Source organism: Schistocerca serialis, chromosome 4 (genome assembly GCF_023864345.2).
Source record: "Schistocerca serialis cubense isolate TAMUIC-IGC-003099 chromosome 4, iqSchSeri2.2, whole genome shotgun sequence".
Classification (NCBI taxonomy): Eukaryota; Metazoa; Arthropoda; class Insecta; order Orthoptera; family Acrididae; genus Schistocerca; species Schistocerca serialis.
Genome location: NC_064641.1, coordinates 579,990,511 through 580,012,216, shown reverse-complemented (window position 1 = coordinate 580,012,216; position 21,706 = coordinate 579,990,511). Strand labels below are relative to the sequence as shown.

Here is a 21,706-nt window from a genome sequence, read left to right as displayed (position 1 = left end):
GTGCCCCAGGACAGCGCAATAGGTCCGCTGCTTTTTACGATTTATATAAACAAGCTGGTTGATGGTATTGACAGCGGAATTGGATTGTTTGACGATGATGCTGAAGTCTACAGGAAAGTAGTATCACACGAAAGTTGTGAACAAATCAATGAGGATTTGCAGAAAATAAATGCTTGGCGTAAAGGCTGGCCGTTATCTTTCAATATTAGTAAGTATAACCTACTGCGCATAACAAAGGGAAAATCCCCATTAATGTACGAGTACAAAATAAATGCCCAGTCTTTGGAAGCGGTAACAGCTGTCAAGAATCATAGTGTGACTATTCGAAATGATCTCAAATGGAACGATCAGATTGAACAAGTAACGTGTAAGGCGAATTCTAGATTGCGGTTTATTGGTAGAATCCTGGAGCGATGCAGTCCTTCAACAGAGAAAATTGCTTGCAATACTTTAGTTCGTCCAGTCTTAGAGTATTGTTCGTCTGTGTGGGACCCTTACCAGTTGGGTCTGATTCAAGAGATTGAGAAGGTCCAAAGAAGAGCGGCAAGATTCGTGACTGGTACATTTAGCCATCGCTAGAGCGTTACAAATCTCACAGAAAGTTAAAAGTGGGATAAACTTGCAGATAGACGACGCGCTAGACGGAAGGGGCTGCTCACTGAATTCCAAAATCCGATCTTCGCAGAGGATGTAGAGCATATATTATTAACACCAACTTTCATATCGTGCAATGATCACCATTCAAAGATAAGGGAATTAGAGCTCGTACTGAGGCTTCAGACAGTTGTCTTTCCCTTGCGAGATCCGCTAGTGGAACAGAGAGGGCACGAATAGTGCCTTCCGCCACGCACCGCTCGGTGGCTGGCGGGTTTATATATGTAGATGTAGATGTATTTCACGACACAAGAAAGTTAGACAAGAGGATAGACGTTTTCACGTCAAACAAATTATCACAAACGCAGAACATCCATGTGTATCAAAGATTTGACTAACACGATTATTAATCTATTGCCATCGAAAAACATTGTTCACCTCCAACACTCAGTGAAATACTGAATGTATGTACACGTTCAGGTATATTTGCCAGTATACGCTGGCAAGATACATAGCAGGCTGAAAGATCCCGTAGTAAGGGGTTCATTGTGTTCATAATGTGGCCAATTTTACTGGTCAAATGGTTGAGCGGAGCGCAACAAGACTCCCTGGAAATTACACAATGGATCTTTGTTCGAATTTTCGTAGCCAAACGAAGAGTAGGAAATGGGTAAACAAGCGAAAAGTGGGAATGGGTAAATAGGGTGTAAAATTGACCAGCCTGAGATCTAGTTCTGCAAAAAAGATTTAATTGCTTGAGAGTAACCAGGCTAATTAAGAAACTTAATTAGTGATTTGAGGGAAAATTGAAATATATCATGGAACAGGTGCTGCTAATATGCAAATGAAGTCTCAAAACGTTTATCTCTTCAAGGTGTTGCTATTTTGCGCACTGGTCTAGAAATTGCGGAATTCTTTTTTTCACGTCGAAAAAATAAAGTAAATATCAAATTGCCGAATAAACAGACAGTTGTCTGATTTCTGTTGATGTATAGAGGCTGCTCATAAACAACATGAGAAGGCTGCAAGGATGTTGTAGGGTGCATTTTGTTGAGAAATAATTTTTAAGAAAAAAATTCGATACGTTGCGCCGTTTCCGATTCAATTAGCACTGATGTTAGCTAGTGAGGCGCAAATTCAAGAGGCCGACCAGAGGCCATGCCGCACCACATGTTCTTCGTTTAGTTTCCTAAAACCGAACGAGAGAGCGATAGGACGGTAGTAACGATCGAACGCGAGTCATGGAGTGAGCAGTCTCGTGTGCTGTCATCTACACTGTGAGAAAAACACACCAGTTGTATCTGTCGGGTTGCTTGAAATTGCGGTCGCAACGGCCAGATCCGCTAAATTCAGCGCTAATTAACTGGGAAACAGCGTAACGTATCGAATAGTTTCCTTCACAGTTGTTTCTCATCACAACCTACCCTGCAACATCCCTGCAAGCTTTTCACACTGTTTCTGACCACCCTGTATACTTTTAATAATAATAGAATACCGACCGACGTTTAAATATATTACAGTTCATGCATTCTGAACAGCTTAAAAATAAAATAAAATTAAGAAAAATGTCACATGTTTTGTGCACTGATATACCTAACAGTAAAAAATAAAACAGATAAGAGAAACAGTCGGTGCAACCTATTTATTGTACATTATTCAAAGGTGCATTTAATGTCTCACTAATCTACTTCATTTCTTACTTTTAGATAATCATTTCACAAAAAATATACTGTCTATTTTTTAAATTTTTAAAAATTTTACTTTTACCTTTGAGGCAAGCTGTCTGTCAGCTGACACGGTCGGCAGTTAACGTAACGTTTGTCTGTGAATCGTCTTAAATTTATTAAGTTTGTTATCGTATTTTAACATTTTAATGTACCGTTTTTTTCTGAGAGGAAACTGGGGACCAGTCAAGCATTTGCCTAACTGGGCATGGAAAAATGCGTGGAAACCACATTCAGATTGGCCAGCGTCCCAGACCAACGGTCATTTTTCAGCCAAGCCAGGTGATTTCGTTCTCTGTTTGGCTCATATCCCTGTCTTCCAAGCTAGCGCGATGCCTGTTAAGCTGTGCGAGCAGCAGAGTGGTGAATATATTCTGTACAGTAGTAATAACATTAGAAAAAAGGGTAAGATATCGGAAATAATACATTTTTTGTACCACTCAGAATATCTTCTTTGGAGTAGTAATAACATTATAAAAGCGCTAAGATATCGGAAATTAGACATTTCCGGTGTCGGAATGACTGATGGGGACCGGTTAATCGTGATAAATAGGGATTCGCACGTTTATGACAGAAATCACACAGTTAGTATTTGGTGAGCTCTCTAGCGACATTCTAGCGAAATGTGACTAGAATGTTCCATGAATTAATCCGTCGCTGTGTAATGTCACCCACTTCCGTTAATTGATTAAGTCGAAGAGGGAACAGAGGATGTTAGGAGGCACATGCAGGCCACAAGCAAAACAACTGGGAGTTAAGAAGCATAGCTCTTCTCTAGGTCAGTCCATGAGTGAAACTGTAAGCGCATTAGATCTAGTACAGAATAACACATTCCACTACGAAGAGCGTAGTGTTTTCGGAATAGTGCAACATGTTTTCCTGAGGCAGTTTCAAAAGTCTGGATGAGTTGTGTAGTGGACTTTTACCATTTACAACGTCCTTCGTTTCTTTAAGCCGTAACTTTCGAGGTGACTTTTCTGTAACGTATACTACAAGGTATAGTTTAAACTGACACTTATGGAATAAATCATTTGAAATGTTTCATTTAAGTTATATAACATTAATTTTCATAATTATTTCAGTGTTGTTTAAATACTCCATCTTGAATTTATAGCACTAAGTAAAGGCTGCAGTATTTTACTTTTTAAAATCACATAATTTCGTGCGGTTTTTGAATTAGTGCACAAGGACAAATTTTTAGGGAACTGCATTTACATTATGAAAAATTGTAGTATCTCTGTAGCAGGTAAATTTTCACATAAAACTAAATTCTAGAGTTAAAACACGCACATAGAAATTTCACTCGATTTACAAAAAGGAAGTTCGTAAAAGTAACATTTTCTTTTACCATCACACAGAACACATTAACGTTAACTAATACTTTAAGTATTTTATTGAAGAAACAGGAAGTTTCCAAACGCAATCATCCTGTAGTTCTTTTTCTGAATGATACTCTCGTTCGCCAGCAGAATTGTGATCACTGGCTAATGCAGAATCAACCTCTTTTTTGTCTAATTCTTGCGCTACATCACTGACATGTTCCTCTGTTTACTGATTGCTAACTTCATCAAACTTAGGATAGTTAAAATTAACATACACCTGCGAACACGTTTTGTGCTATACTAAGAAAATAGGTACGTAGTTCACGAGGCTCGATCTACCTGCCAACAACACGTGTCAGCAACAAATAAAGAAGGCGAGAATGCAACCGACAGTAGAATATTATAGATTTGACGATTTAAGGAGGATAAGTGACGAATAGGAACACTTCACCAGAAATTACCTTGGAGAGCGACTTTGAAAATTCTCAAAAAATGGCTCTTAGCACTATGGGACTTAACTTCTGAGGTCATCAGTCCCCTAGAACTTAGAACTACTTAAACCTAACTAACCTAAGGACATCACAAACATCCATGCCCGAGGCAGGACTCGACCCTGCGACCGCAGCGGTCGCGCGGTTCCTGAAAATTCTCACGCGGTGTGAGAGATCACCCTCGTGAGTTAAGTCTTAAATGCACACTTGCGTGTGTGTGTGTCCTGGCACTAATTATTTTGTTGCTTTTAGTGACTGTTTTACGTCAAGCTTATCATTACTATTGAATCTGTGATTGTTATGCAAGGGAGGAGCAAAGGTTTATGACGAAAAGCGAAGACGAAAGGCAGCAGTATAAAGCCTAAAGAAGTCTGTCGAACGTAGCCGTTGAGTCTCAGTCCCGCTCTATGCAGAAAGACGCGAGTTTAAGAAAGTCAGGTGGCGTGAAACGACTGTGTAAGAAACGTAAACCCTTGCAGTGAGTGGAGAATGCAGAGATATCCCCATACTGTGGACAGCTTGAGGTTCTTCACCCTCCAGCACTGCTTTCACGCTTCCCGTCAGTTGCGGAGAACGATTTAGGCAAGTCACGGAAAACCTAAATCAGGTTTTTCGGATGAGGATTTGAACCTTCATCTTCCAGAATGCGAGTCCAGCGTGACAACCACTGCTTATAAGTCACTTCCGTCGTTGATGAATTAATTTTCTTAAGATTCTGCCAACGAATCTCAGATCTGCTTATGCTTTTCCTAAATATAGTTTTATTCCACTTCAGTTTGCTCCGAACGATTACTCTTCAGATCTATATGTTTGTTGCTGTTTACAGCCATTTATCGCCAACTCTGAAATCAAACGGAGTGTCCAAGGTCCCAGGCCACTAGACCACCATGCCAGGTTACAGTCCTGTGAATGGATTATAAGACGACGCCGGCCGGAGTGGCCGAGCGGTTAAAGACGCTACAGTCTGGAACCGCACAACCGCTACGGTCGCAGGTTCGAATCCTGCCTCGGGCGTGGATGTGAGTGATGTCCTTAGGTTAGTTAGGTTTAAGTAGTTCTAAGTTCTAGGGGACTTATGACCACAGCAGTTGAGTCCCATAGTGCTCAGAGCCATTTGAACCATTTTTTTGATTATAAGACGGACCGCTGACGATCCAAAAATCAATGTTCGCATTCTGTTTAAGAATGAGGTGAAATTCACACCGAGTGGGATAATATATTACACTACTGGCTATTAAAATTGCTACACCAAGAAGAAATGCAGATGATAAACGGGTATTCATTGGACAAATATATTATACTAGAACTGACATCTGATTACATTTTCACACAATTTGGGTGCATAGATCCTGAGAAATCAGTACCCAGAACAACCACCTATGGCCGTAATAACGGCCTTGATACGCCTGGGCATTGAGTCAAACAGAGCTTGGATGGCGTGTACAGGTACACCTGCCCATGCAGCTTTAACACATAACCACAGTTGATGAAGAGTAGTGACTGGCGTATTGTGACGAGCCAGTTGCTTGGCCACCATGGACCAGACGTTTTCAATTGGTGAGAGATCTGGAGAATGTGCTGGCCAGGGCAGCAGTTGAACATTTTCTGTATCCAGAAAGGCCCGTACAGGACCTGTAACATGCGGTCGTGCATTATCCTGCTGAAATGTAGGGTTTCGCAGGGATCGAATGAAGGAGAGAATAACGGGTAGTAACACATCTGAAATGTAACGTCCACTGTTCAAAGCGCCGTCAATGCGAACAAGAGGTGACCGAGACGTGTAACCAATGGCACCCCATTCCATCACTCCGGGTGATACGCCAGTAAGGCGATTACGAATACACGCTTCCAATGTGCGTTCACTGCGATGTCACCAAACACGGATGCGACCATCTTGATGCTGTAAACAGAATCTGGATTCATCCGAAAACATGACGTTTTGCCATTCTTGCACCCAGGTCCGTCGTTGAGTACACCATCGCAGGCGCTCCTGTTTGTGATGCAGCGTCAAAGGTAACCGCAGCCATGGTCTCCGACCTGATAGTCCAGACTGCTGCAAACGTCGTCGAACTGTTCGCGTAGATGGTTGCTGTCTTGCAAACGTCCCCATCTGTTGACTCAGGGATCAAGACGTGGCTGCACGATGTGTTACAGTCACGCGGATAAGATGCCAGTCATCTCGACTGCTAGTGATACGAGGCCGTTGGGATCCAGCACGGCGATCCGTATTACCCTCCTGAACCCACCGATTCCATATTCTGCTAACAGTCATTGGATCTCGACCAACGCGAGCAACAATGTCGAGATACGATAAACCGCAATCGCGATAAGCTACAATCCGACCTTTATCAAAGTCGGAAACGTGATGGTACCCATTTCTCCTCCTTACACAAGGCATCACAACGTTTCACCAGGCAACGCCGGTCAACAGCTGTTTGTGTATGAGAAATCGGTTGGAAACTTTCCTCATGTCAGCACGTTGTAGGTGTCGCCACCGGCGCCAACCTTGTGTGAATGCTCTGAAAAGCTAATCATTTACATATCACAGCATCTTCTTCCTGTCGGTTAAATTTCACGTCTGTAGCACGTCATCTTCGTGGTGTAGCATTTTTAGTGGCCAATAGTGTACAATAACCCTATACGGACAGATGCAAATCCTCGCCCGATCGTGGATGCAAGGCATCAGGTTCGCTTGGTTGTGAACATTGAAGGAAAGGGCCTCAATATGCTTTAAGGAATTTAATGACGCATATTCGCCTCATAATGCTTAGAACGTGTATTTGGGACAGCACAAGACATTCAATAAATTGCACATACGGATACGCAGAAGATAGATTTCACACAGTTGTCACTACAAACTTTTCACCCAAACACAATTTAATATGCCTTTAGCGGGCAAATTAATAACAGGTGCTCTTTATTAGTAATGGAGAAGTTGCACTTACGGAAAAACAGCAGACATGTTTCGAACATGACTGGTCATCACTCTGCTTTCTACGCCTCATACGTCACTATCCGACAACATCCAACGAACTGGAAAAATCACACTATGCCCGTGAGGCCCAGATTTTGTGAATTCCAAAACCACACCACAAAACCGTGTTAACACGAACAGAGAGAGGTCCCCAGTGGTGGGATCCACATTTTGAAACAATCTACAAGGTGATGTAGGCTAAGGTCCCAGTTATCACACCCAGCAGCCACTCACCCTGCTTTGCGAGTAATAGAGGAGGAAATTTCGGAGCTTCGTGTGATGCTCCAGCAGCTGACATTAAAGGAATGGTCCATGGAATGGTTGCGTAATGTAGTGGGTAGCGTACCTTACTCACATGAAAAATATTGTTCGTTCGAACTTGGTCAGGTGCTTTTAATTTTCTTATTTTAAATCTTTATCGAGCGACTTTGATCCTTATTTTTATTTAATTAATTGTCTTAAAGATAGGTTTTTATTTATATTCCTTTGAGACATCTTTTTAATTACTGTATGATCTTTTTCATTTGCTCTAATTTTTTTATTTCTATCATTAATTTTCCACTTCGAATTTTTTGTGAATGTGAACTTAATTATTTTATCTATCATGATATTTAAATATCACAAAATGCCGCTTATCAGTTAAGAAACAAAAGGCCAAATAATCTGTTAATACTGAACGTGCAGCGGTGTGATTATGTACATGTTTTAGATGGTTATCATCCTACAAACATTTGAAACAGAATTTATTATTGCACTACGGACAAAATAACACATATGAAGATTAAATGAAAGAATGGATTATAAGAAAACGAAATTCAACCAAAACGACGACTAGAAATAATGAATGCAACAGCATGGATTAAGATGTTGAAAGATAAAAGAAACGAAATCAAGTCGAAGTTAATACTGAAATATAATCAAAATCACATGAACGAAGATTAAAAGCGAAAAAAAAATATGATTGGAAGAAAAACCGGGGCAAATGGAAAAGTTAACACGAACATTAAAGTGACCTGACGAAGCAGAGAATTAAAAATAAATCGCGCTTAAACCAAATAATTGAATACAAGTAATGATCAAAATCATTTCGATAAAGATTTAAAAACAAAAAAATTCAAAGCGGCTGATTTGTTTAGCGCCCACACGTTTTGCATGTGAGGACTGCAACTGCACCATTGCGCCGTGCAACCAATGTCTATAACACGACTTTTTTTTAAAAAAAGATATAGAATATTATGTGAAATCCCGAATTTCTTTTTCGTCGATTACTTGCAAGCAAGGGACCAACACGGAGAACTGCTGCAGGGTGTGATACCTACATCACTTTATGGATCGAAATGATAAATAAATCAAGACCCTAGGCTGTCGACAGGCGTTGATATACATCAACGGGAACAGCTGAAAATGTCTGAAAGATCATATACTATCTTCATTTAGTTAAGACTAACCGGCCATTGACCTCCTTCTGTGCTGGATGCACACGCATTGACGGAACTCTTACGGGACTCGGTAAGTTTGTCTGCCGCGAGTAATGAATATTATGGGCAGGGGCACTACGAACGTAATATGTGGACGTTAAGTTGGGAATGTGGGTCTCACGGGGAGCGTGCAAGGGATAAATCCCTGCAGTCACACTATCCTCTGTGCCCTCGGTGGCTCAGATGGGTTGCCGGCATGGTAGCTCAGGGTGTTCGTCAGAGGGTTAGCTGACCTCTGTAGTAAAAAACTGAGTCAACGGCTCAACATTGAATTGAACGGGTGTTATGGGACGTCCGCACCGAAAAAATGCAACGAACAAAATGAGAACAATTAAAAAAAGAAGTAAAGATGAATAGAGCGTCTGCCATGTAAGCAGGAGACCCCGGGTACGAGTCCCGGTCGGGGGCACACATTTTCAACTGTCCCCGTTGATGTCTATCACCGCCTGTCGACAGCTTCGGGTCTTGATTTAATTATCATTTCATTCTAAGAGAGCTGCATTGTCACCGATGCTATTTGTTCTTTCGGACATGTCCGAAAGAACAGAGACCATCTTCATACTTTATAGATAGTTTCAAAAAGTCGATCCACCGCTGGGGACCAAACTTTTAATGAGTGATGGATTAGTCGAGGAGGTCCAGTAGCTTGGCCTTCCCGCTCACCTTACCTTAATCATTTAGGTTTCTGGCTGAGCGACATTTAAAAGTACCGGCTTATTACCTACCTTCCAATAATGTGAACGTGTTGCAGGAGTGTGTATCGATACACGTGAGAAAATCAGAGCTAGCCAAGTGTGTTCGCACGAGTTCGTGACTGTTTATGAGGGGCTGAACGGTGTTTGAGAACAAGTTTGGTTAATCACTCTCTGTATATCTTTTAGTGTTGAAAGACAGATGGCTATCAAAGGACTGGATGGTCCATAGCTCGTCAAGTATGTTTTTCCACACATATCTTTAAAGATTTCAGGTTTTGACGAATATTAATTCCTATAAGAATAGGGAACACGTGTGATGTAGAGCGAGGTGGCGCAGTGGTTAGCACAGTGGATTCAAATCCAAGAGGACGACGGTTCAAACCTGCGTCCGGCTATCCTGATTTAGGTTTTCCGTGATTTCCCTAAATCACGCAAATGCCGGGATGGATCCTTTGAAAGAGCACGGCCGACTTCCTTCCGCATCCTTCCGCGATCAGGTGGGACCGATGACCTCGCTGTTCGGTCCCCTCCCTCAGATCAACCAACCAACCAACCAAACAATATGATGTTAAAATTTCCAGGCTGATGAAGATTTGTAACTCTTCTCGTTTCTTCGACCATGTGGTGTCCTCCAGATGTTGCCATCTGATTGACGCCACCCTGCTGAGTACCCGAGAAGAGTTCAAAATATGAGGCACTTGTTTATGTACGTTGTTACTTCGACTGAAATAGAACGAACTGTGTTTACTTACAGATAAATAGATGTTATGCTAGGTTCTCAAACACATAATTATGGAAATTGGGTTTTGCCTTGGGCAAATACGATTTTCTTCTTTAGCACAATTCATTTTCCGGTGAAGTTTCGCCATTTTCATTTCGTACATCAAAGAGCTGTTCTGTCATTCGCAGTTTTAGCTGATGTTTTGCTTTAGTTTGTCATCTGCAATTTTCGCTGATTCCACGTTGTCGTGGCTGCACATAAACGGCACTTGCTCACACGCACAGTGTCACTGTATACGAGATATGCACCCATTGCAAAGTATCGTGGGATTCCGCAGAATGGAAACATCAAAAACTGCAGATGACGAGCTGGAGCAAAATATGAGCTGTACTACAAGTGACAGACATCTACTCAAACAACATGTGAATCTGAGAAAATAAGATGAGCCCATTGACGATTGTGAAGCTTCACTGAAACATGTATGGGAGTTAAAGAAGAAATTTATGTTTGCTTAAGCCAGAAACCTATTTTCATAATCACATATTTCAAAGAAAACATGGACAAGAGTTTCAAATACAAAATGAACAAGTTTCTAGAGCAAGTCACTAATGTAACACATTGCGAATCTCTGTGTACCTTCGTTAGATATTGAGATGTATGCTGAGTAGACTAATGTAAGATATATTTCACAAATCTTACCGACGGCTGTAGTTGCTTCTGTTGTCGAACTATCCGCGGCAGTTGCAAGTACAGACAGCAGAATGAATAAGGGATAAATATTTGCTACGGGTACACTCAGTGTTCGGCAGACTGCAATCAGGGAAAGAGACACGAAATACTGCATGCGACGACCAAACCTGTAAATAAAATTTAAGCCATAAATTTTTGATAGGATCTCTCTCCTTTCGTTATGTTATTGATTTGTGTAAGTTAAAACTAAAATACTGAAATAAAATAACTTGTAAGGAAAACACTGGGACCTAAAAGTAATACTAATGACAAATACAAATAAAGATCACAATGCTCCGTTTGAAAATTGAGAAGGTAACCGATGTAATGAGGGAAAGAAGACTAGAGTCTTATGGACACATATATCGAAAGATATAAAGCAAGCAGATCTTCAACTTAGGAAATAGCTACAAATACAAAACCATTTCTTTCACTGAAATTGACAAAGATATGAAATTATAACGGACTCAAGAGAGAAGAAGCAAAAAAGGAGGATCTCACGAAAGAAAGACGTCAGGAATTGGGATTGGACACGGGAAGAAAACGAACGACTCTCTCGAACGATGGAAGATGTCTGGGAGCAAGGAAAATTAAACACAAAGGCGCAGAGGCAATGTTTATTTACGCTATCTACGGAATACGTTATTTGGAGAAATAAATGAATCAACAAATATAAATTAATATATAATTTTGTAGGCAGCAGATAATTACATGTTGAAAAGTGCTTCGGGTTTAGCTTAATGAAGAGAGACTGTAACACACTATCTTTCGAATCTCGGAGCAAAGCGATGTCAAGTGATATCCCATGGATATACAGAGAGCTTGAATGGGGCCATATGAAGTTAATAGCAGAGTAATTTCCGAGTAACAATTTTCCGATGTGCTCTGTCAGTCCGATGTGGTAATGACCCCGTATCGCTCACCAGTACTGCAGAAAAGGACTGGGAAGTGTAGTGTATGCAGTTTCCATATTAGGTTCGTTGCATCTAAAATGTCTACCAACAAAATTCAGTCTTTGGTTCCCCTTCCTCGAACATTTCCTTTGTGATAGTTCCAGTTGTTTGTAACTGTAGTCCCTACGTATATAGCGAAATTTGCAACTTTTAAATTTACCGAAATTTAACGGAATTCTTTTAGCACTCAAGTGTGAGACCTCATACCTTTTATTGTCAGTTTTCACATCTTTCAGGTATATTGTATAAATCATTTTGCAATTAATTTTGAACTTCTGATGATTTTACTTTACGGTAAACGACAGCGTCTCGTACAAACAGTTTAAGAAGGCATCTCAAATTGTCTCGAATGAAAAACAGCCCAGAGTTGCAGTAAATTATGTTTATTTTAAACCTTGACCATAATTTCTGCTATAATAATATAGACTTCTTCAGAAGTCCTAAAATGATCCAAAAACATCTAGACCAGTGATGCAATCTACACATGAACTTCAAAATTGACTAGTTGCCTGATAAACGGTGCGATGCAGCTCACTGTGGTGAGCGATAGGTGCGCGGGGTGCGGTACACTTGACAAACGTGCGTCCAGTATAACAGAGCTAGTGGCGGAGGACATACGGTGCGATATGTAATTTTACTTATGTTCGAAACAGGCTTATGTCTGTTGAAGTTATTTTATTGATCTTGACGCAGCCGCTGGGCTAAGACATTATTCAAATGGTTCAAATGGCTCTGAGCACTATGGGACTCAACTGCTGTGGTCATAAGTCCCCTAGAACTTAGAACTACTTAAACCTAACTAACCTAAGGACATCACACACATCCATGCCCAAGGCAGGATTTGAACCTGCGACTGTAGCGGTCGTGCGGTTCTGGACTGTAGCGCCTTTAACCGCTCGGCCACTCCGGCCGGCGACATTATTCATTTATTAGTGTATAGGTAAGTAATGTGTTATCACTAACCTAATTTTGAAGTTTATGTGTAGATTGTATCACTGTTCAAGATGTTATTTTGATCATTTTTAGGACTTCTGAAGAAGTCTATATTATTATAGCAGAAATTATGGTCAAGGTTTAAAATAAACATAATTTAGTGCAACTGTGGACTGTTTTTTATTCGAGACAATTTCGTAACGGTTGCTGTTGCCGCTGCCATGATGAAAATAATAATTGTCATATTGTCCATTGGGGAACCCCACATCTCACTTCGATTTCACTAGGTGACTTCCCGTCAATTGACTTTCTGACAGGGAATCACTTATCCAGTCGCACAACTGAGGCGGTATTCCATAGGCACGCAAATTGACTAGCTGCTGCCTTTAATAAACGGGGTCAAAAACCTACTGCAAATGTAGAAATATGGAGTCAGCTAGAGATCTCTTGTCGATAGCACTCCTTACTTCGTGTGAATGATGAGCCAGTGGTGTTTCATAAGGACAATACTGTCTGAGTCGGTACTGATAATTTCGCAAGAGATTGTTTTCTTTCATGATGTTGGAATACAGTATATTTTCCAGAATCCTATTACAGAATACGCTTAAGAGATATTTTTTTGATGAACATAATAAAATATTATTCGTTTGTGCAGAACAAGTAAGCGGCGATGTTCATTGACTTGAACAAAATATACTAGTCTTTAGATAGAAAGCTACAGACTTCAGAGTGGATAATAAAAATGACCATTGAAACCAACAGTTTTAACTCAAAAACATGAGGCAACATGATTTGGATTTAGGTTTTCATCGACGTTGAAGTCAGAGACGGTGCACAAGACCGGTTCGCAAAGGATGGGGAAAAGAAGTCGACCACGTCCTTTTCAAAGGAACAATCACTGGATTTACCTACAGCGATTTTAAGCAAACCACGGAAAAGCTAAACCTGAATGGTTGGACATGCTTCTGAACCAGCATCCTATAGAATACGAGTCCAGTATTTTAACCTTTGTGCCACATTACACAGTCTTAGCAACTGAAAGCGGTCGGGGGGAGGGAGCAAGAGATGCCATTGCGTTCAAGATTGCAGCCGGACAATGGAAAGCTCTTTCATCGATTACATGCAACTACTTTCTCGAATGAGTAATTACGGAACGAAAAAAAAAAAAAAAAAGAAATTCAAATGAAAAAGTATGTGGGATAAGGGAGTTGACAGGACAGAGAAGCTCTGTTACTTGGCATATGGAGATGACACGGCACCACTTACTAACGAACTAGAAACAGCGGGGAAAAGCATTTTGAAGACTTCAGTATAACAGAATCACCAGGTTATAAATCTCATATGAAAAGAGTTCATGACCAACATAGATGATTCCTTCACCATGTAACTGGATGCATATACACTGAAGACCCAAAGAAACTGCTATAACTGCCTAATATCGCGTAGGGTCACCGCGCGCACGCAGAAGCGCCGCAGCACAACGTGGCATGGACTCAACTAATGTCTGAAGTAGTCCTGGGGGAGCTGACACCATAAATACTGCAGAGCAGTCCATAAATCCGTAAGAGTACAAGGGGGTGGAGATGTCTTCTGAACAGCACGTTGCAAGGATCCCAGATATGCTCAATAAAGTTCACGTCTGGGGAGTTTGGTGACCAACGGAAGTCTTTAAACTCAGAAGAGTGTTCCTGGAGCCACCCTGTAGCAACTCTGGACGTTTGGGGTGTCGCATTGTCCTGCTGGAATCGGCCAAGTCTGTCGAAATGCACAATGGACATTAATGGATGCAGGCGAACAGACAGATGTTTACGTACATGCGACCAGTCAGAGTCGTATCTGGACGTATGAGGGTCCTGTATCACTCCAACTACACAACTCCCACACCATTACAGAGCCTCCGCCAGCTTGAACAGTCTCCTGCTGACATACAGGTTCCATGGATTGATGAGGCTGTCTCCATACCCGTAGACGTCCATTCTCCGGATACAATTTGAAACGAGACTCGTAGGGCCAGGAAACATGTTTTTAGCAGGTTACCTTCCGTTATGAACGTGGGTGCACTCAGCGACTGTGATCTGATTTATAAATGATAGAGCACAGCAATCAGTAGTCCTTTTTGCAGGTTTTATTTGGCAAATCCAGATTTCGACTAGTGCCTAGCCATTATCAAGGCATTAGTGTCTAGTCTCAATGCATGTCAGCTCCAAGTTGTTCGAGCGTCAGTCACAGTTTTTTGAATACTGAATACTGATGATAGCTAGGCACTAGACGAAACCTGGATTTTACAAATACAATCTACTAAAAAGAATGACTGATTGCTTTGATCTATCATTTATAAAACATATTTTCAGTCATCAACAGTCCAATGTCGATGTTGACGGGGCCAGGCGAGGCGTAAAGCTTTGTGTGGTGCAGTCTTCAAGAGTATACGAGTGGGTCTTCGCCTTCGAAAGCCCATATCGATGATGTTTCGTTGAATGGTTCGCACGCTGATTCTTGATGGAGGCCCAGCACTGAACTCTGCACCAATTTGCGGAAGGGCAGCACTTCCATCACGTTGAACTATTCTCTTCAGTCGTCTTTGGTCCCGTTCTTGCAGGATCATTTTCTGGCCGCAGGGATGTCGGAGATATGATGTTTTACCGGAGTTCTGATATTCACGGCACACTCTTGAAATGGTCGTACGGGAAAGTCCCCACTTCATCGCTACCTCGGAGATGCAATGTGCCATCGCTCGTGATCTGACGATAACACTACGTTCAAACTCACTTAAATCTTGATAACCTGCCACTGTAGCAGCAGTAACCGATCTAAGAACTGCGCCAGACACTTGTTGTCTTATATAGGCTTTGCCGGCGGAAGCGCCGTATTCTGCCTGTTTATATATCTCTGTATTCGAATACGCATGCATATACCACTTTTTTTGGAGCTTCGGTGTAGATCAAGACGATAAAAAGATTCAGATAACACAAGAGAACAATTCCATTTCAGAAAACGCTCTCAGACAAGCTGCGGCTAAACAGGAAATGATAAATGTAAATGGATTGTCATCGAAGGAAATGTATTTTAACAAGACGGACTTAGCAAATGACAGGTAAACTGAGACACATACACATAACAGTTAAATTGTAACACCAGTATGCAACAGGACCCACAGGACAGGAAACTAGAACCAAATATCAAGGGGGCAATAGTAAAAGATGCGGAAATGAAAATACGATCTACCGAAAATTTCACCGGGAGACAGGAGAGGCGGAACTGATGAGGAAGGGAAATACACTCTTTTATGAACGTATCTACGGACGCCCACTGCAGGTAAATAATGCTCGTGTTTTGCACTCATATAAAAATAGCGTAAACGAACAAGAAAGCAGAGCAGATTCTTCCACAAGGAGGAAACTGGCGAAGCACAATGAGGATGCTCAGGATCTGACTAAAGACTCTTCGACTATTTCGGTGAACAAAAGACCAATATATTTTCTGGCAGTGAAGTTTCATCTGGACAAGATCAGGGAATGAAACGTCTAGTTGAGAGCTATATGGAAAAATTGACAAGTTCTTTGGTTTCGAGGAGACAGAGGAAGACTCAGTGTAAAAGGAAAGAACCTACTTTCAAGAAGAACAGAAAAATATTGACAGTGTATAAACATGATACACTGACATGTAATAGAAACATTTTCAAAAGTGGCCCGTAGATGACACAAACCGAAACGTAATAATAATAATAATAATAATAATAATAATAATAATAATAACCTGGCCGGCCGCGGTGGTCTAGCGGTTCTAGGCGCTCAGTCCGGAACCGCGCGACTGCTACGGTCGCAGGTTCGAATCCTGCCTCGGGCATGGATGTGTGTGATGTCCTTAGGTTAGTTAAGTTTAAGTAGCTCTAAGTTCTAGGGGACTGATGACCACAGACGTTAAGTCCCATAGTGCTCAGAGCCATTTGAACCATTTTTGAATAATAACCTGAGATTTCCCTGGGCTAATTGTCAGGACATACGAAACCTGCTCAAAGGTATCCAGACACTTCCATGGCATGCGGAAATAAGCACTAGATGTCACGAGAGGCGGACTGTGTGGCGTCCCAGCACTCCAACCGCGTGCTGATATTGTTGACGCCGTAGAGCTGCTACTGCCACAGCTCTCGCAGTGGAGTTGAGACATGATGCGCGATGACGTAGGTCCCTGTTGGTGAACGGGAGACAGAAATGCGAACTCGTACGATGGATGCTTCTTCTGATTTAAGATTGAATGGTTCATTGCCCGGATATGCAGTAGTCGTTAAATTTTATCTTATCCGCATCGTACACACCACCAATTGCGAGGAAACATTGTAATTATCAGTCTTCTCGTACGTTGTTGGCTCATTGCTATGGAGTTGTTGAACCTGTATGAAGCGAGATCCACAGATGCTCTTTGATCACGTCTGAGTGAACCTACGCCGTAATGTTAAAAAAATGTTCAAAAGTTCTCTTTTCAATTAATGAAGTAGATATTTTGATATTCAGATTAAATTGTCCCTGCTGAACAGTCGTTGGTTAACTATCATTGATTAAATCACTTAATAATATAGTCCACGCTTGATATTTCAATTGGAACGAACAGTTTATTGTTCCTTGGCCACTAAATACTTTATAACTTTCGCACCACACGCACACGCAGCTGGTTGGTAAAGTCAGTTCTATTAAAATTAAGTTTCTTGACAACTACGACAACTTGAATCTTCAGCGTAATTGTATTACCTTCGTGAAGTCGTGTAATTGTGTCCTACTCGAGACTAATTGAGTGTAGTCCTTTGATATACTATCCACTCTTCTTTTAGTTCCAACTATTTGAAAGTAAAGTCCAATATTCACTAGTTTCGTCAATAAAGTTCAATTAACCCGTTATGCACGGTTAAACGCGTCTATCAGTTCTTGTCTCTGCTTAGAAAATCAGTTTCCGAAGTTCGAGTATCACGTCACGCAAGAAACACTTCTGAACGCAAAACAATCTCGTCGCGTTTCGTACTCTCAATAACTAAGACAAGAATTGTTCTCGCACGTCTTTACAGGACGAGAGCCAGCAAGCGACTTCTGTGAAAGAGTATTGTAGGCGCATTGAAATTCTTCTTTGCGCTTACAGCTCTCTTCCATATAAAAGTTATCTATGACTAATATCAACTTGGACTTAGCTTTCAAGACATTAATTGCAATTATCACTTGGATATTTGTCCATTAATTAAATCTGAGGTTTCTTCTTCCTCTTTTCATAACAAAAACTCCCAGTGATGTATAATGTTGTTGTTATCAAAACATCTTGGTGTTAGCTTGTCGGCAAAGATGTCGTATTTGCCAAGATAGCTCTTCCCTACTTCATATTATGATATTCTGTCTTAATTGACTTTAAGGGGGTCGTTGAGGTGTTACAGGGTCTGCCAGTGTAAAAGGATGTGGATGGGGAATATTGTGTTGTTGGAGAGAAGCAATAACTGCAGAACGTGTCGGTCATAAGAGCTCAAAAAATGGTTCACATGGTTCTGAGCACTATGGGACTTAACATCTGTGGTCATCAGTCCCCTTGAACTTAGAACTACTTAAACCTAACTAACCTAAGGACATCACACACATCCATGCCCGAGGCAGGATTCGAACCTGCGACCGTAGCGGTCGCGTGGTTCCAGACTGAAGCGCCTAGAACCGCTCGGTCACATTGGCCGACCATAAGAGCTCAGTGACTGCAAATCAGAACTAGTCACTCGATGCCACATATGAATCAAGTACATTTCAAATTGCCAAGGTCGACTGTTAGTGATGTGATTGTGAACTGGAAACGAGAAGAAACGACCACGACTTAGCCAAGATAGGGCAGACCATATGTGCTGACAGGCAAAGACCGTCGAGCTTTGAGGAGTGTGGTAGTCAAAAATCATGAAATCAGCGGAAGGCATCACTTGTGAGTTCCAGAGTGCTGCCAGCACTCTAGCCACCATACTGACTGTGGCTAGGGAGTCGAAAAGACTGGGGGACAACAGTCGAGCTTCTCTTCTTTAGCCGCAAATTTCTATAATCAGTGCTAAGTGACGCTTGAGGTGATGTAAAGAGTGACGCCACGGGACAACGGAGGACTGGAAAATAATGATTTGGCGTGATCAGTCGTGTTACACCTCTTGTAAATCCGACAGAAGGGTTTGGGTTTGGCGAAATCCCGGAGAACGTTACCTAACGTCATGTACAACAATGCAAAGTGATATGAGCGAATGGCATCGTTGGTCGGGAGGCCCCAATTCGGGGAAGTTCGGCCGCCAAGTCTTATTCCACTCGACGCCACATTGGGCGACTTGGGCGCCAGTGATGAGGATGAAATGATGATGAGGACAACACAACACCCAGTCCCCGAGCGGAGAAAATCTCCAACCCTGCCGGGAATCGAACGCGAGCACGCTTGCATGGGAGGCGAACACGTTACCACCAAGCTAAGCAGGAGGACTCCAATAGAGCAAAAGTATAAGGACACACATTACAGCTTGTGTACTGCATACAGTAGAGGAACAGTTCAGAGACAGCGTTTGTACCAACACGACGATACATTCTGTCATAATGCAACTTTTGTGAGGCAGCGCTGATACAATTGTCAAGTGTACATCATTGGTTTCAAGAATTCGCGTTTTTAATCTGCAGTGTTCCTTGTAATCGTATTAGTGTATGTTTTAGCAATGTGCCTTCCTTTTGTTTAATTCTGCCTGAAGCCAATGGTGAAAGTTATCAAGTGTGCATTCCCTAAGCATCGACTGCGCACCGGCCAGTGCAGCGCCACGAAACGGCATGAAGAAGGTGCTGCCCCGTGCAACAATGGAAAGAGCAGGCAGCGCCACACCTCCAGGAAGACAGAATCCAGCGCTCCCTGTCAACGCTGATTTAACCAGCCGCCCATTGCTGGTCGGGGCCAGTTTGTCGCAGTCTTCAAGAGCATCAGTACCGAGCAAAACAGGCAGACGTTACTTAGTCTGCATTCTGCATAGTATGTATTAGTAACTAAGCGTAGGAAGCACAGAAGCACATAAAAGTTAAGTAAAGATTCTCCTCTTGGTAGGAATACAGTGTTGAATTAATGCACCACAGTTTTATATAGAGTATTGACCCGCCAGGGTAGCTAAAAGCGCTAACGCGCTGCTTCATGGACTCGAGTAGGCGCGCCGGCCCCGGATCGAATCCGCCTGGCGTATTAACAATGAAGGTCGGTATGAAGGCCAGCCTGGATGAGGTTTTTAGGGGGTTTTCCACATCTTGCTAGGTGAATGCCGGGCTGGTTCCCATGTTCCGCCTCAGTTACCCGGCTCACGTACATCTGAACACATTCGCACTATTCCATGGATTACACTAGACACAGACAGTTGGGGTACACTAATTACTTCCTCGGGGGTATGGTGTGGCGACAAGAAGGGCATCCAGCCACCCCTTCAAATTAACATGCCACATCCGATTAACTGGCAGACCCCACAAGTCGGGATTAATGCTTGGAAAGAGAGTTTTATATACACTCCTGGAAAAGGAAAAAAAGAATACATTGACACCGGTGTGTCAGACCCACCATACTTGCTCCGGACACTGCGAGAGGGCTGTACAAGCAATGATCACACGCACGGCACAGCGGACACACCAGGAACCGCGGTGTTGGCCGTCGAATGGCGCTAGCTGCGCAGCATTTGTGCACCGCCGCCGTCAGTGTCAGCCAGTTTGCCGTGGCATACGGAGCTCCATCGCAGTCTTTAACACTGGTAGCATGCCGCGACAGTGTGGACGTGAACCGTATGTGCAGTTGACGGACTTTGAGCGAGGGCGTATAGTGGGCATGCGGGAGGCCGGGTGGACGTAACGCCGAATTGCTCAACACGTGGGGCGTGAGGTCTCCACAGTACATCGATGTTGTCGCCAGTGGTCGGCGGAAGGTGCACGTGCCCGTCGACCTGGGACCGGACCGCAGCGACGCACGGATGCACGCCAAGACCGTAGGATCCTACGCAGTGCCGTAGGGGACCGCACCGCCACTTCCCAGCAAATTAGGGACACTGTTGCTCCTGGGGTATCGGCGAGGACCATTCGCAACCGTCTCCATGAAGCTGGGCTACGGTCCCGCACACCGTTAGGCCGTCTTCCACTCACGCCCCAACATCGTGCAGCCCGCCTCCAGTGGTGTCGCGACAGGCGTGAATGGGGGGACGAATGGAGACGTGTCGTCTTCAGCGATGAGAGTCGCTTCTGCCTTGGTGCCAATGATGGTCGTATGCGTGTTTGGCGCCGTGCAGGTGAGCGCCACAATCAGGACTGCATACGACCGAGGCACACAGGGCCAACACCCGGCATCATGGTGTGGGGAGCGATCTTCTACACTGGCCGTACACCACTGGTGATCGTCGAGGGGACACTGAATAGTGCACGGTACATCCAAACCGTCATCGAACCCATCGTTCTACCATTCCTAGACCGGCAAGGGAACTTGCTGTTCCAACAGGACAATGCACGTCCGCATGTATCCCGTGCCACCCAACGTGCTCTAGAAGGTGTAAGTCAACTACCCTGGCCAGCAAGATCTCCGGATCTGTCCCCCATTGAGCATGTTTGGGACTGGATGAAGCGTCGTCTCACGCGGTCTGCACGTCCAGCACGAACGCTGGTCCAACTGAGGCGCCAGGTGGAAATGGCATGGCAAGCCGTTCCACAGGACTACATCCAGCATCTCTACGATCGTCTCCATGGGAGAATAGCAGCCTGCATTGCTGCGAAAGGTGGATATACACTGTACTAGTGCCGAAATTGTGCATGCTCTGTTGCCTGTGTCTATGTGCCTGTGGTTCTGTCAGTGTGATCATGTGATGTATCTGACCCCAGGAATGTGTCAATAAAGTTTTCCCTTCCTGGGACAATGAATTCACGGTGTTCTTATTTCAATTTCCAGGAGTGTAGATTATTTTGGATTCCTGGTACCGGCCATCACAGTCGCTCTCCTTACTTGTTGGTGATGGTGTCGACTCTCACAGCAGCCAACACAATATCTGGCAGTGAGAATTCCAGATCCACTTCTGCATTCGCTCTACACTGCTCCGTCACAGC

The 21,706-nt window shown here is 43.0% G+C and overlaps 1 protein-coding gene across 1 annotated transcript in view; it reads right to left on the bottom strand.

Moving 5' to 3' along the window:
• Positions 1-21,706, bottom strand: part of LOC126474032 (solute carrier family 22 member 7-like) — a 91,831-nt gene that overhangs the window by 28,791 nt on the left and 41,334 nt on the right. Inside the window, exon 4 of the mRNA XM_050101439.1 lies at positions 10,699-10,856. Within this exon, the coding sequence (XP_049957396.1) occupies positions 10,699-10,856 (158 nt within the window). The remainder of the gene's footprint in view (positions 1-10,698; positions 10,857-21,706) is intronic.